Source organism: Hypanus sabinus, chromosome 9 (assembly GCF_030144855.1).
Source record: "Hypanus sabinus isolate sHypSab1 chromosome 9, sHypSab1.hap1, whole genome shotgun sequence".
NCBI lineage: Eukaryota > Metazoa > Chordata > Chondrichthyes > Myliobatiformes > Dasyatidae > Hypanus > Hypanus sabinus.
In genome coordinates this window covers 29261400-29277223 of record NC_082714.1, presented here as the reverse complement: position 1 = coordinate 29277223, position 15824 = coordinate 29261400, and the positions used below count along the sequence as shown (strand labels likewise).

At 44.9% G+C, this 15824-nt stretch overlaps 1 protein-coding gene across 2 annotated transcripts in view; it reads left to right on the top strand.

Moving 5' to 3' along the window:
• smg1 (SMG1 nonsense mediated mRNA decay associated PI3K related kinase) overlaps nucleotides 1-15824 on the top strand; it is a 145497-nt gene that overhangs the window by 72625 nt on the left and 57048 nt on the right. The window contains exons 36-42 of one of the 2 annotated variants that reach the window (XM_059979383.1): nucleotides 881-1042; nucleotides 1888-2102; nucleotides 3005-3159; nucleotides 3612-3834; nucleotides 4318-4564; nucleotides 8361-8590; nucleotides 9264-9512. In XM_059979383.1, coding sequence (XP_059835366.1) covers nucleotides 881-1042; nucleotides 1888-2102; nucleotides 3005-3159; nucleotides 3612-3834; nucleotides 4318-4564; nucleotides 8361-8590; nucleotides 9264-9512 — 1481 coding nt within the window. Of the gene's footprint in view, nucleotides 1-880; nucleotides 1043-1887; nucleotides 2103-3004; nucleotides 3160-3611; nucleotides 3835-4317; nucleotides 4565-8360; nucleotides 8597-9263; nucleotides 9513-15824 lie in introns of both variants that reach the window. The other variant, XM_059979382.1, reaches the window with a different exon arrangement.

Here is a 15824-nt window from a genome sequence, read left to right as displayed (position 1 = left end):
CATGACTGTAAAGTGGCACATTTATTAAATGGTGATGAATTAGGTAGTGTTGAGTTTCAAAAGGACCTAGTACACTTCTGAAACAAAGTCGCTGAAAGCCAACTTGGCAGTAAGTGATCAAGAAGCCAAATTGCTACATTAAGTTTAATTATAAGATGATTCAAACAGAGGAATAAAGACTTAATCGCAGATGTATAGGGGCTTGGTGACACTGCACATGGAATGTTGAGCATAATTTAGGTTGTCTTACCTAATACTTCCTGTGAAAATTCACTGGGTTGATTCCAAGGATAGCAAGTTTGGGAAGAAATTGGATAAATTGGGAACGAGTCCTCTTCAGTTTAGAAGCATGATGGGAGATCTCATAAAAGTACTCAAAGGTTTTCATCCTGATGTGGAAGTGTTTTCCTTGACCAGTGTCTAGAGCCAAGGGGTTCAGTTTGATATTTAATATGGGTATGCTTTTTAAGACTGAAGTGGCAAATTTCTTCATTCAGAGTTATTAACCTTTTGAATTCTGAACTTCAGATAGCTGTCAAGGCTCAGTCACTATGTTAATTCAAAATACCTATCAATAAATTTCTGTGTACTAAAAGAATTAAAGGTGATGGTGCTGAAAAATGCAATTGAAGTAGGTCAGCCATGATAATGCAGAACTGGTTCAAGGCCACCACCCCTTTATTATAGTTTTGCATGACGGTGAAGTGCACTCAGCTTTTATGCATCGAGAGATTACTTGCCGTTTTCTTGGATGTAGGATATAGTACTTGGTTTCTGCAATCTTTTGCCAGTTAAATACATAAAATATTTGAATTTAAAATAATCCTACCCGTCTTAACATTTGAAAAATATATTCACTTTTTTTGTGTTTTTGTATCAGGCATTATTCCACAGCTATTCTCACGTTTGAATCACCCTGAAGTATACGTACGTCAGAGCATCTGTAATCTGCTGTGTCGTGTGGCTCAAGATTCTCCTCATCTTATTCTATATCCTGCAATTGTTGGCTCAATATCACTCAGTGGTGAATCTCAGTCCTCTGGTAATTAAATGATTATCTAAGGCTTCATCTGCATTGGAGACGCTACTGATAAAAGTATTGTTAAATATGTTTAAATGCAGTAAATGGTTTCTCCAATTAGGTAAAAAATGTTAATATCTGTCTTATTTTCAAAGATGGGACGCCAAAAGTCACTTCACTTCAACTACATTTTACAGCCCGCATTGTCGTTCTCTGTATTAATCCTTGAAGAATAGGATGTTCCAATAAAAATGCAGTCCTCTACCTAGCTAGTTCAGTATCTGACACTTTTAATCACAATAAATTAGCATCTATGAGGAAATCTGCAGATGCTGGAAGTTCTAACAACACACACAAAATGCTGGTGGAACACAGCAGGCCAGGCAGCATCTATAAGGAGAAGCACTGTCGACGTTTCGGGCCGGGACCCTTCATCAGGAATTAGCATCTATTTGGATCAGGTCTTATGCTTTTAGAACATCGTTGCCTTTTGTCTCAGTGTCTAGGCAGGTAGTCAGAGCATTCCCATCAGCTTCATTCGTCCATTCTAATTTTCTGTGATCTAATCTCTCTCATTTGCCTATTGACTCCTCTCATTTCCCCTCCAATTCTCTTGTCGCTCACAGTCAAGGTAATTTACAGTAGACAGTTAACCTTTCAGTCAACTTTGCGATGTGGGAGGAAGCAGGAGCACCCAGGGAAGCCCATGCAATCTCAGGCAAAATGTGCAAACTTCACAGGGTCGCAGGAGCTATGAGACAGCAGTGCCTAAATGCTGTGCCATATATGTTCCATTTTTATTCCAAGTTAAACTTCATTATAGGAAGTTTCTTTCATATCTAAAGAAATATTGTTGGCCTTTCCAGGAGCCAAATTGTCATCTGCAATTCCGACCCTGCTGAGCAATATCCAGGCTGAAGCTCTGTCTGGAGGTGAATGTGAAGAAAATAGTCCACGTGGGTCACAGGATAGCATTAAAGATGAACAGAAATGTTTTAATGAGGATCAAGCTATGATGCAGGACTGCTATAGTACAATAGTGGACAAATTATCATCAGCAAATCCAACAATGGTTTTACAGGTACTTCAAACTTTATCTTTAAATTGCTGATAGGAATTGCTATTACTTTTGTTCAGGCAAAGTTTTATAAGAGGCTGTTTGACTTAGTGAGTCCATAACTGAACAATCTACTCACCCCTTTATTTATCAGTTTATCTGGCAGTTTTAATTCTTTTGCCGCTTAACTGCAGGCTTACCTTACAGTAACTGATTAAAATATCATTACCCCTTCGGTGTTTGAGAGGAAGTGAACACCTGAAAACTCTCTTGGTTATAGGGAGAGTACGAAAACTCCACTTGTACAACACACAAGGTTTGGATCAGATTTGTCACTGGAAATTGAGACTGCGGTATACTGCCACTGATGTCATTTTTCAAAATCCAAAATCTAGAGCAACAAGCGATATCCTGTTAGAATCGTTTGCCCTTTTTAGTTAATTCCAGGCTCTAAATTGGGAAACTAAATTCTTTGGTGTACAGACATTAGTGAGAAAAATGCATGATCATAAAGCCTGGACTTTTGTGTCAAATATATTGGTACATTTTGGAAGGCTTAATCTCAGTTTCACCTGTCAATCTGGTAATGAAACAGCTAGTTAATTTTAGCGAAAAAAATTTAGTTTCTCCTACTATACTTTTCTAAGAATGTTTCAAATACAGGTTTAAACTCTGGTATGGCATTTTCTGGTCCAGAAACTCCCGTGGTCTTGCTGGTTTTATATTTGGTGCTATTCATTTGCTGAGGCCAGCAAGGCAGCAGTTGTGCCAAGGTGTCCTCGGTTGTATCTTATCAGTGAAAATGATTTGAATAATGAATTATTATTACAATAGATGTGTAGCTCCGTGTGGGTTAGTAGTGTTCAGCTATCTAATATTTGAATTATTGTTAAAAATTATTTTAACTGTTAATGTGCTGATAATAGGTACAGTTGTTAGTTGGGGAATTACGAAGAATTACTGTTCTGTGGGATGAGCTCTGGCTCGGAGTTCTTCAACAACAGCACATGCATGTACTCAGACGCATTCAGCAATTGGAGGATGAGGTGAAGAGGGTTCAAAACAACAATACACTTCGCAAGTAAGTGTTTCTAAACTGGTTAATATTTGTAATGTAAATGGAACTAGCTGTAGTGTAAGTCATATTGAAACAATTGTTAGATCGTTTATATATTAAAGCAGTTAGAAAAGAAATCTTTGACTTGAACTGTATAATTATACAATACTGTATTAAAGTTTTTAATTGTTCTCCAAGAGACTAATCAAATTAGATGTTAACAATGAGCATTAGGAAGTCTAAAGATGCCTTGCATCTTTATAGTTTTCCTTTCTCCCTTAAATTAACCAAGATGTGAATATCTGTTTGCATTCAGTCAAGTGATACTTCTCTGCATTGGGGTTATCGCATGGAAAATGTTTGTAAAGCCCTATCCTTCTAGTGTGTCTTTACAGACAACCTAAGTTAGCTATTCATTTGTTTTACTACTACAATTTGTTTGCTGTGAGATATTTTGCTCCTACATTCCATGTTAGGGATGAGAAGATGGCCATTATGAGGGAGAAGCACACAGCTTTGATGAAACCAGTTGTATTTGCCTTGGAGCATGTATGCAGCATTACTTCAGCTCCAGCAGAAACTCCTCATGAGAAGTGGTTTCAGGACACCTACGGGGAACCAATTAATAATGCTTTGGAAAAACTGAAGACCCCATCCAATCCAGCTAATCCCAGCAGTAGTTGGTTGCCATTTAAACAGGTAATATCTGTAGTGTAAAAGTTTTCTAATGGAAGAACATAATTGACTGGCTGCAATAGTTAATCAGTTAACTATTTCAATTGAATATGTTGTTTATTGTATACTTTCTGAGTTTGTTATTGAGATTGCAGAATGCATGAGTTTTTCCAAATTCCCCAAATCATTTTGTTCTAAAATTTAGCCTAAAACAGCAACCTGGGGGCCAAGCAAATTGAGTTCAGTTTTGAGATTGTTGTGCTGGGAATTTTTCCTTTGTTAATTAATTATATTTTACAGAGACTGTATTGACCATATTTTATCATGAATGTTATTTTGTAAATACACAATGGAAGAGAAATTAAAATGTAATACAAGATAAGCACTAAGAAACAGATTAGTGAACTCAATTGTACAATGTTACTTTGTGCAATACAAAGATCCATTTCCAATGTTCTTCAGTAATGAGCATGTAGAATAATGTACTCTATTTTTACTTCATCGCAGATAATGCTTAATTTACAACAGCGAGCTCAGAAGCGCACCAGCTACTTATTGCATCTGGAAGAAATCAGTCCACGAATGGCTGCAATGTCTAACACAGAAATTGCCCTGCCTGGTGAAATCTCAGCAAGGGATGCAGTCACAATTCAGAGTGTTGGCAATAGCATCACCATTCTACCCACCAAAACAAAACCAAAGAAACTAATGTTCTTGGGCTCTGATGGGAAAAATTATCCATACTTATTTAAAGGTAATGTGGACATTGATTTCTGAGCTTTCTCCATTTACAATTAACTTAATGTGATCACTTAACTTGTGGTGCTCTTGTTTACTTTATCTGGCTATGAGGAGTGGGAGAAGCAAAGATTTAAATGTTATCTGCTTTAACAAATGCATTGAGCCTATTTTGGAGCTGTTCTGTTTTCTCTCAAAAGTTACGTGAATATAATTCAGGTAAAGTCGGGTAGATGAAGTGGTTACATTGCTTCATGTTCTCCAAGTTAGCACGTTCTTCTTTTCTATTCCCCTCTGATGCCTGTCACTTAAATGCATCTGTGCTACTTTCTTCTATTACCACATTCAAAAATTCTTCATTATTGCCAGTCTAAGTCACCAATTTAATCCAGAGGGATAACAGAAACCAGAAAGGGAAGTATGATATTCTACCCAGTCATTCCTTAGCTATTTTAGGCTACTTTACAATTTGAAATAATCAACGTTATTTAATTCACACCCTGATTTTTATTTGGAAATATTATTTAACTGAAGACCCTATTTAATCTATTTAAGAGATACTGATTTTCCTCCTGAAACTGTTGGAAATCTGAAATAAAATTCTTTTTTAGAAATAGTTTACAAGTAGCACCTGTGGAGAGAAACAAGATTGAGATTTAGGCTGTACTAAGTGATCCAAGCCAGGTTTCCCTTTGAGATTTCAGTAGCCCCTCATAGCCTTTGTATCCAATACATTGCTGACTGTATTGTTTTTCTGCGATCATAAGTAACTTTTTACTCTCAATTTCCACCCTGCGCTCACTTTTACCAAGGTAACTATTCTATTCTTCAACTTCTGCTTTAATTTTATTAATAGTTTAATGACCATTATCCACCAAAGTAGACAGACTTCCATGACTATTCTGCCTGCACCTCTGTCTATCCAGCATCCTGAAAGAATTATACTTTATTCTCTGTTTTTCAGTCATGGTTGCATCTATTATGATAGCTAGATATCACAGCAGTGCTTCCCTTTTGTCCAGCTTTCCTCGGTGATGGTTTATTCTCTTAGATAACTGACAGGATTTTCAACTACGTCTGTTGTATTTGCACTTCTCTCGCCTTCTCTCCTCTCACCCTGAACAAGTGTAAGGGTTACGCTTGTCCTCAGCTTGCAGCTTACCAGTATCCATATTTAACGGGACATCCTCCATACTATTAGAAAGCTTCAGGACATTTCCACCTTAATACATGCATGTACATGCCCACACATTTCAGAACTCTGAAGGGCTGTGAACGCTTTCACCACAAATATTCATTCTCCTTAATGCAGCCCTTTCCCATACATACAAAGGAAATGTCACCTGCACTTGTCCAGAGACCAGAACAGTTCCAGGTGACAGGTGTTTTTTTTTTAAATATTGCTTCCAATACTTACCATTATGCTTTTGGTGATGACGCTTCTTCAACATTGGAGAAACCAAACAGATTGATTGCTTTTCAGAACATTTCCATTCAATCTGTAAGGATTGTTCCAAACTTCTATTTGACTGCAACTTTAAATCTGCTTCCCAGCCCCTCGAGTTTTCTGGGATCCGAGGGGCAGAGACAAAGTAAATATAAAAATAGTACCCCTTCTTCCAACACACACAAAATGCTGGTGGAACACAGCAGGCCAGGCAGCATCGATAGGAAGAAGCACTGTCGACGTTTTGGGCTGAGACCCTTCGTCAGGACTAACTGAAAGGAAAGATATAAGAGAATAAGAGGTCAGTTATTTAAAACAGAGTTGAGGAAGAGCTTCTTCTCCCAGAGAGTTGTGGAGGTGTGGAATGCACTGCCTGGGAGGACGGTGGAGGCCAATTCTCTGGATGCTTTCAAGAAGGAGCTGGATAGATATCTGATGGATAGGGGAATCAAGGGATATGGGGACAAGGCAGGGACTGGGTATTGATAGTGAATGATCAGCCATGATCTCAGAATGGCGGTGCAGACTCGAGGGGCCGAATGGTCTACTTCTGCACCTATTGTCTATTGTCTATAGTATGAGATTTGAAAGTAGTCGGGGAAGGGGGAAATGCGAAATGATAGAAGACCAGAGGGGGTGGGATGAAGCTAAGAGCTGGAAAAGTGATTGGCGAAAGTGATACAGAGCTGGAGAAGGGAAAAGGATCATGGGACGACAGACCTCCGGAGAAAGAAGGTGGGGGGAAAGCACCAGAGGGAGATGGAGTACAGGCAAACAACTAATTGTCAGGGATGGGGTAAAAAGGGGAGGAAGGGCATTAACGGAAGTTAAAGAAGTCAATGTTCATGCCATCAGGTTGGAGGCTACCCAGCCAGTATATAAGGTGTTCCTCCAACCTGAATTTGGATTCATTTTGACAGTAGAGGAGGCCATGGATAGACATATCAGAATGGGAATGGGACGTGGAATTAAAATGTGCGGTCACTGGGAGATGCTGCTTTTTCTGGTGGACAGAGCATAGGTGTTCAGCGAAACGGTCTCCCAGTCTGCGCCGGGTCTCACCAATATATAACAGGCCACACCGGGAGCACTGGACGCGGTATACCACACCAGCCGACTCACAGATGAAGTGTCGCCTCTCCTGGAAGGACTGTCTGGGGCCCTGAATGGTGGTGAGGGAGGAAGTGTAAGGGCAGGTGTAGCACTTGTTCTGCTTACAAGGATAAGTGCCAGGAGGGAGATCGGTGGAAAGGGATGGGCGGACGTGGACTAGGGAGTCGCGTAGGGAGCAAAAAGCAGAAAGAGGGGGGAAGGGAAAGATGTGCTTGGTAGTGGGATCCCGTTGGAGGTGGCAGAAGTTACAGAGAATTATAAGTTGGACCTGGGGGCTGGTGGGGTGGTAGGTGAAGTCAAGGGGAATCCTATCCCGAGTGGGGTGACAGGCGGATGGGGTGAGGGCAGATGTGTGGGAAATGGGAGAGATGCATTTGAGAGCAGAGTAGATGGTGGAAGAAGGGAAGCTCCTTTGTTTAAAAAAGGAAGACATCTCCTTCGTCCTGGAATGAAAAGCCTCATCCTGAGAGCAACTTGACTCAACACTGAATTCAACAATTTCCAATTATGGGCCAATCCTGTTTCCTCTTGGGTTTTTGCTTATTCAGTTTTTCTGTCATCTATTGTATATCACTCACTTTTTATCTCCTAAGTGCTTCTTCTCCAGGCATGCCTTTATCAATATGTATCAGCTGACATCATCATAACTTATTGCCAACCTTTTCTCAACTGTATTACAGTCTTTTCTGCCCTGCCTCTCCTCTCTCTAACTTAAATTTGTCTGTTTTTTATCTTTACACATCATTGATCAGAGGTGATCATTCATTCTATGTCAGTTGTCTCTGCAGAATTACTGCCTTTCCTAGGTATTTCTAGCATTTTGCTTTTATTTAAGCTTAATTATTTTCTGGCATTTTCTTTGTTTTATTTACTTGGCCTTTTTTCCCCACCTTTTCCATTCTGTTAAATGTGATACCACAATGTATATTCATATTTTAATTATAGTTGGCCTGTTTTCAACTGTGGCTCAAGAACACTTCTAGGTTTACAGAAGACAATTGTAGACAAAAGGCCAAAATATTTTCAAAATGGTTCCTGCATTTAGCTTTTAGTATAATGTTCTAATTACTTTAGCTTTCCACAGATCTTGAGTTCTATGTAGGTAAAATTAATTTAAAATTTGATGTAATCACACCTCAAGGTAAAATTGATCACAACCTAAAAATGATCTATTTCAAAACCACATGATATTTAAAATTTAACTGTTACAGGCTTTTGTAGATGTAAATGACTAAATCATTTGTGTTCACAGGGCTGGAAGACTTGCATCTGGATGAACGAATAATGCAGTTTTTATCCATTGTAAATACAATGTTCATAAAAATTAACCACCAGGAGACTCCGCGTTTCCATGCCAGACATTATTCTGTAACTCCACTAGGTACAAGATCGGGACTCATTCAGTGGGTGGATGGTGCCACTCCTCTTTTTGGACTTTACAAGCGTTGGCAACAAAGAGAAGCTACTTTACAGGCACAGAAGGTAGAGGTGAATGTTCCTAAATTTGATTCTTGCAGTGAATTAAAATAAGGAAGTAACATACCCTGAATGTTGGTGGCACATTGCTTAGTAGCTCTTGGCTCCCATCCCACCAGACTATCTACTCGTGGGAAAAGCATTACTCTGCCCCCATGGCAGTCATGAAGCAGGGTTGTATAATGAGAAGGGAGCATTCTTTTGGCCCTCCCCACTGGAAATGAAGGTGATTTTTAATGCAAAACCTAATGAGTCCATGTCACCCACACTGCATTTGCAACTCCAGATGACAGTTTAAAACTTGTCCATATGCTCAGTCAATCCTATATTGTTCCTCTGCTCATTGATCATGAATGGGTCTAATAGTCCACTGTAAGCTTGTCTGCAACTATTGTTAATGTAATTTGACTTTTGAATGTTAATCCTGCTCCAGCTAGACTTCTGTTTGAGCCTCTTTTGATGGCCTGCCTGATTTTGGAAGTAAAAATTTGGGCTGAAAGAAAATTAGATTGTAGCTGAACTCTACAACTTAAAATATTAAACCCTCTAATACACACATCTCAGTTGGCTACATGGTTGTTTAAGCTACCATAGCATTTTTTTGCTTTCCATTGAGACTGTGTAAATGTACCATTTAAGGAAGTGAATAACTACAGTGTATTTCTTTTTCTCCCTCAAGAATCAAGATTCCTACCAGACTACACAAAATCCCGCTTTAGTCCCCCGACCCAGTGAGCTGTATTACAGTAAAATTGGGCCAGCTTTAAAATCAGTAGGTCTTAACCTTGATGTCTCACGGCGTGATTGGCCTTTGAGTGTAATGAGCTCCGTATTGGAAGAACTAATGGAGTCCACACCACCAAATCTTCTTGCTAAGGAGCTATGGTGTTCATGCACTACACCAGATGAGTGGTGGCGTGTAACACAGGTATGAATAGTGTTAAGTGTTTGAGAGGACGATTATTATTTCATTTTTAAACTATTGCTATAAATGAATGACTATACTGGTATTTTTAAATATATCATTCAGTTCAAGTTTGTCATTCAGCCATATACATGAATATAGCAAAATGAAACAATGCTCCTCTAAGGCCAAGGTGCAAAACACAGTGCCAATTGGTACATACAGCACAGAGCACATATAATAATGATAGTAGGGGGAAAAAAAACAGTTATAAAAAAATAATATAGCCCAAGTTCCTTAATGTCATGCTCTGTAGCTTGATGGTGCATGGATGTTGGCTAGGAACCACATTTCTGCAAGAACAGCCTGCAGCAGTTCCTCATCTTGCACAAGTGCAGCCAGACTAATGCAGTCAAACTTTTCTTCCACCAAGCAAGCACAAGAGAGAAGCTTCAACGGGAGGGGTACCCCACCATCAGTCCCACCAATTAACCAATGAATCGGTCTTGCAGTATTTTATGTTGCGGATCCTACGTCTAACAGGGTCTTGTAATCACAACAAAATGTGATTAATCAATAACATTTGTAATTTGCGTTTAAATATTATAATTAATCTTGCCAAATTCTACCAATATTTTGATCATATTGTGGCGGCTCATTTCCTAGCGTATGCGAACCGACTCACAATTAGATAGCCTACGGGGGTTTGCGAGCACAGAGCTTTGGAGCCTCTTCGCCATGGGGGGCCGGTTGACAGAGGCTTAAAAGTGAGGCTGAAGTTTTCGAATAAAGTTTTTCCTTCGACTGCAGTTACCGACTCCGTGTCGTAATTTTAGCGCTGTTTGTAGCACACCGCTACAATTGGTGACCCCGACGGTCCAAACGATTTTTGGACCAGAAATGACCGACGCCGCCTCTGTTCATGCGGTTTCGTTGACACTGCCGGGTTTCTGGACACAGCGCCCGGACCTATGGTTCCAGCAAGCCGAAGCCCAATTCCACGTTCGCCGGATCACCTCAGAAGACACCCGCTACTACTACGTGGTGGGCTCCCTCGACCAGGACACAGCTGCCCAGGTCGCGGAGTTCGTACAGTCGCCCCCGGCAGACGGCAAGTACACGGAATTCAAAGCCCTGCTCCTCAGGACTTTCGGACTCTCACGGCGCGAGCGGGCTGCCCGTTTACTGCACCTGGATGGCTTGGGCGACAGACCTCCATCGGCTTTAATGAACGAGATGTTGTCTCTGGCCGAGGGACACACAGGCCTCATGTTTGAGCAGGCATTCCTGGAGCAGCTGCCCGAGGACATACGCCTGCTGCTGTCCGACGCGGATTTCAGTGACCCCCGGAAGGTGGCAGCCCGGGCGGACTTGCTGTGGAACGCCAAAAAGGTGAGCGGGGCGTCCATCGCACAGATCACCCAGCCACGCTCCCGGCAGCAAACCAGTCCAGGCCCGGCCGCAGAGCCCACTAACCCCCGGCCCAATGACCACTGGTGCTTCTACCACCAGCGGTGGGGCGCAGAAGCCCGCCGTTGCCGCCCGCCCTGCAAGTTCCCGGGAAACGCCAGGGCCAGCCGCCGCTGATGGCTACGGCGGCTGGCCATCGGGATAGCCTCCTGTATGTGTGGGATAGCAGGTCGGGACGCCGCTTTTTGGTCGATACTGGGGCTGAGGTCAGCGTTTTACCTCCGACAAGTTACGACACCCGCAGCAGGGCACCGGGTCCCCCCCTGAGGGCCGTGAATGGCAGCACAGTAAGGACCTATGGCACCCGTCAGGTGCAGCTACAGTTCGGCCCCAGCCAGTTCACGTGGGACTTCACACTGGCCGCCGTAGCCCAACCGCTTCTGGGTGCGGATTTTTTGCGAGCTCACAGCCTGCTGGTTGACCTGCCCAGGAAGAGACTGGTACACGCCCAGACCTTTCAGACGTTCTCCCTGGGCGCGGCCCAGTTGCCAGCCCCTCACCTCGGCTCCATCACGCTGTCCGACAACGACTTCACCAGGGTCCTGGCGGAGTTCCCATCGGTTCTGGCACCGCAGTTCACAGCAGCCATGCCCAGGCACGGCGTACAGCACCACATCCCGACACAGGGACCACCCTTCCATGCCCGTGCTCGGCGGCTTCCCCCGGACAAGCTCCGACTGGCGAAGGAGGAGTTCCAGAGAATGGAGGAATTGGGGATCATCCGGCGGTCCGACAGCCCCTGGGCTTCCCCCCTGCACATGGTGCCCAAAGCGACGGGGGGCTGGAGACCGTGCGGCGACTACCGCAGGCTGAACGAGGCTACCACACCGGACCGCTACCCTGTGCCGCACATTCAGGACTTTGCGGCAAACCTGCACGGCGCCCGGATCTTCTCCAAGGTCGACCTTGTCCGAGGGTACCATCAAATCCCGATGCATCCTGACGACGTCCCCAAGACGGCTCTCATCACCCCGTTTGGCCTCTTCGAGTTCCTCCGCATGCCGTTCGGCCTGAAGAATGCCGCACAGACGTTCCAGCGGTTAATGGACGCGGTGGGACGGGACCTGGACTTCGCGTTCATCTATTTGGATGACATCCTCATAGCCAGCGGCAGTCGTCAGGAGCATCTGTCCCACCTCCGTCAACTCTGCGCCCGACTGAGTGAGTACGGTCTTACAATCAACCCTGCCAAATGCCACTTCGGACTTGATACCATTGACTTCCTGGGCCACAGGATTACTAAAGACGGGGCAACCCCTCTGCCCGCTAAGGTAGATGCGGTCCGCCACTTCCCCCGACCCACCACGGTCAAAGGCCTTCAGGAATTCGTAGGTATGGTCAATTTCTACCGCCGCTTCCTCCCTTCAGCTGCCCGGATCATGCGCCCCCTGTTCGCCCTGATGTCGGGTCCGAGCAAGGACATTACCTGGGACGAGGAGTCCGCCGCCGCTTTCGTTCAAACGAAGGAAGCTTTGGCTGACGCCGCAATGCTAGTACATCCCAGAATGGACACCCCTACCGCCCTCACAGTGGACGCATCAAACACGGCAGTCGGTGGGGTGCTGGAGCAGCTCATCGCAGGTCGCTGGCAACCCCTGGCGTTTTTCAGCAAACACCTGCGGCCACCCGAGCTCAAGTACAGTGCTTTTGACCGGGAACTGTTGGCGCTCTACCTGGCAATCCGGCATTTCAGGTACTTCCTAGAAGGTCGGCCCTTCACCGCGTTCACGGACCACAAACCGCTTACCTTTGCGTTTACGAAAGCGTCCGACCCCTGGTCATCCCGCCAGCAACGCCACCTGTCCTACATCTCTGAATACACAACGGATGTCCGGCACGTCTCGGGTAAGGACAATGTCGTGGCGGATGCGCTCTCTCGCCCTACCGTTCATGCCCTTTCCCAAGGGGTAGACTTTGAGGCACTGGCAGAGGCACAGCAGGTAGATGAGGAGATTCCGAGTTACAGGACTGCAGTCTCTGGTTTGCAGCTCCAGGACCTCCCCGTGGGCCCAGGTGAGAGGACCCTACTCTGTGACGTCGCCACCAACCAGCCCCATCCGGTCGTCCCCGCAGCCTGGCGGCGACGTGTTTTCGACTCCATTCATAACTTGGCGCATCCCTCCATCCGGACAACTGTCCGGATGGTTTCCAGCAGGTTCGTTTGGCACGGACTCCGCAAACAGGTCAGTGAATGGGCCAGGACGTGCATGCACTGCCAGACGGCCAAGGTTCAGCGGCACACCAAAGCCCCACCGCAGCAGTTCCATCCCGCCCACCGGCGTTTCGACCACATTCATGTGGATATCGTGGGCCCCCTGCCAGTGTCGCGCGGAGCGCGTTACCTCCTGACTATCGTGGACCGGTTCACAAGATGGCCAGAGGCGGTCCCGCTCACCGACACCACCTCCAAATCTTGCGCCCGAGCCCTGATCGCCACCTGGATATCCCGCTTTGGTGTACCAGCCCACATTACCTCCGACAGAGGCGCCCAGTTCACCTCCAGCCTGTGGTCAGCTATGGCCAGCCTTTTGGGGACTCAGCTGCACCACACCACTGCCTACCACCCACAGTCGAACGGGCTAGTGGAGCGTTTCCACCGTCACCTGAAGTCGGCCCTCATGGCCCGCCTGCGAGGAGCCAACTGGGCGGACGAGCTTCCCTGGGTCCTTCTCGGCATCCGCACAGCGCCCAAGGACGACCTGCACGCCTCGTCGGCCGAGTTGGTATACGGCGCGCCCCTGGCCGTCCCCGGGGAGTTCCTACCAGCCCCGAGGGGGCAAGAGGAAGAACCCGCTGCAGTCCTGGGCAGACTTCGCGAGAAGCTCGGTAACCTGGCCCCCATACCCACTTCACAGCATGGGCGGCACCCGACCTGCGTACCCAAAGATCTACGGAACTGTAAGTTTGTGTTTGTACGAAGGGGCGGGCATCGGCCACCGCTGCAGCGGCCATACGAGGGGCCGTTTACGGTGCTCCGGAACAACGGGTCCACGTTCGTGCTGGACGTTGGGGGGAAGGAGGAGGTTTTCACGGTGGACCGCCTCAAGCCGGCCCATGTGGACCTGGCGCAACCGGCCGAGTTTCCGGCGCCTCGGCGCAGAGGCCGACCTCCCAAGCAGGTTCTGGCCCAGGCTGTGGACATTGGGGGGTGTATCGCCGGTTCTGGGGGGGGGTTATGTGGCGGCTCATTTCCTAGCGTATGCGAACCGACTCACAATTAGATAGCCTACGGGGGTTTGCGAGCACAGAGCTTTGGAGCCTCTTCGCCATGGGGGGCCGGTTGACAGAGGCTTAAAAGTGAGGCTGAAGTTTTCGAATAAAGTTTTTCCTTCGACTGCAGTTACCGACTCCGTGTCGTAATTTTAGCGCTGTTTGTAGCACACCGCTACAATATCTTGTTTTGATTTAGAGCAATATGTGGGTTAACAAATAGTTATTGTCAGTCATTTAGTGTATTTATTGAAATTTCTGCAGCCATTTTGCTAATCTGGAGCAAAGTAATACCAAAGCAAATTTTAGGTCTGGGATACTTCAGTTAACCCTGTACTCTACAGCTATTGAATTGTGTTTTTCACTTTCCGCCTGGTAAATATACAGATTTCCAGACAGCGTCAATAATGTCAGATGTCTTTCTAGAGAATAAGATCTCTTTGCCACATGATACTGACCTGGTGAAGGCAAGGCTAAAGTGTTGTACTAGAATTATTTTATCCAAAAGCATTCATTAAAAAGTCATCATTTATGGATTTATAATTTGGTTATGAGCAATTGAACTTGATTTTTGCTTCATCTTGTTTTCTAAAGTTTTGGAGTCGTAATACTCGTACTGTTTTGCAGAACGCTCATAAACTGGTTTATAATTAACTGCAAACACGAGGAAATCTGCAAATGCTGGAAATTCAAGCAACACACACAAAACACTGGTGGAACGCAGCAGGCCAGGCAGCATCTATAGGAAGAAGTGCAGTTGACGTTTCGGGTCGAGACCCTTTGTCAGGACTTTGTTAACGAAGTCTGTGTGGCCTGCTGTGTTCTACCAGCATTTTGTGTGTGTTTCTTATGACTAACTGAATCGTTGCAATAAAAGGCACCATTTCGAAATACCCAAGTTTTTCTCAACACTTTTTTTCTATGATGTAATATGAAGTCAGGAGCCAGCCCTCCTTAATCTCGCTCTGAAATTTCAGTTTCTTTAGATAGGTGATACTGCTCTGTGTAAATGCTTTCATTTATGTTGGAGTTATTGGACCCAGGGGACACCCCAGCTCACTTTAGAGCAAATTAATTACTTTGTAATAGCTATTTCATCTCATATAGGCACTGATGTACAGGGCTCCGTGAACTAGGTGATTTAATTTTTTTTTAATACCAATACAAATGGCTGAGGAATAAATATGCCATCCAATTACTTCACACAATCTCAAATTACAACTTTTTAATTAACTCAATTAGTGGTTTCTAAGCATTTTAAAACTGAGAGTCATCCTTCCTTCAATATTTTCTTGGAACATTATGGGTGGAGAAGGAAAGATTATGTCCTAATCAGATGCTAGGTGGAGGCTTCCATTCTAAGCTGTACTTTTCCCTCTGTCATAAAATAACTAATCCTATCACTTAAAAAAACAACTAGTTCTTTTTGGACAACAACACACACAAAATGCTGGTGGAACACAGCAGGCCAGGCAGCATCTATAGGGAGAAGCACTGTCGACGTTTCGGGCCGAGACCCTTTGTCAGGACTAACTGATTTGTCCTGACGAAGGGTCTCGGCCCAAAATGTCGACAGCGCTTCTCCCTATAGATGCTGCCTGGCCTGCTGTGTTCCACCAGCATTTTGTGTATGTTGTTGTTTGAATTTCCAGCATC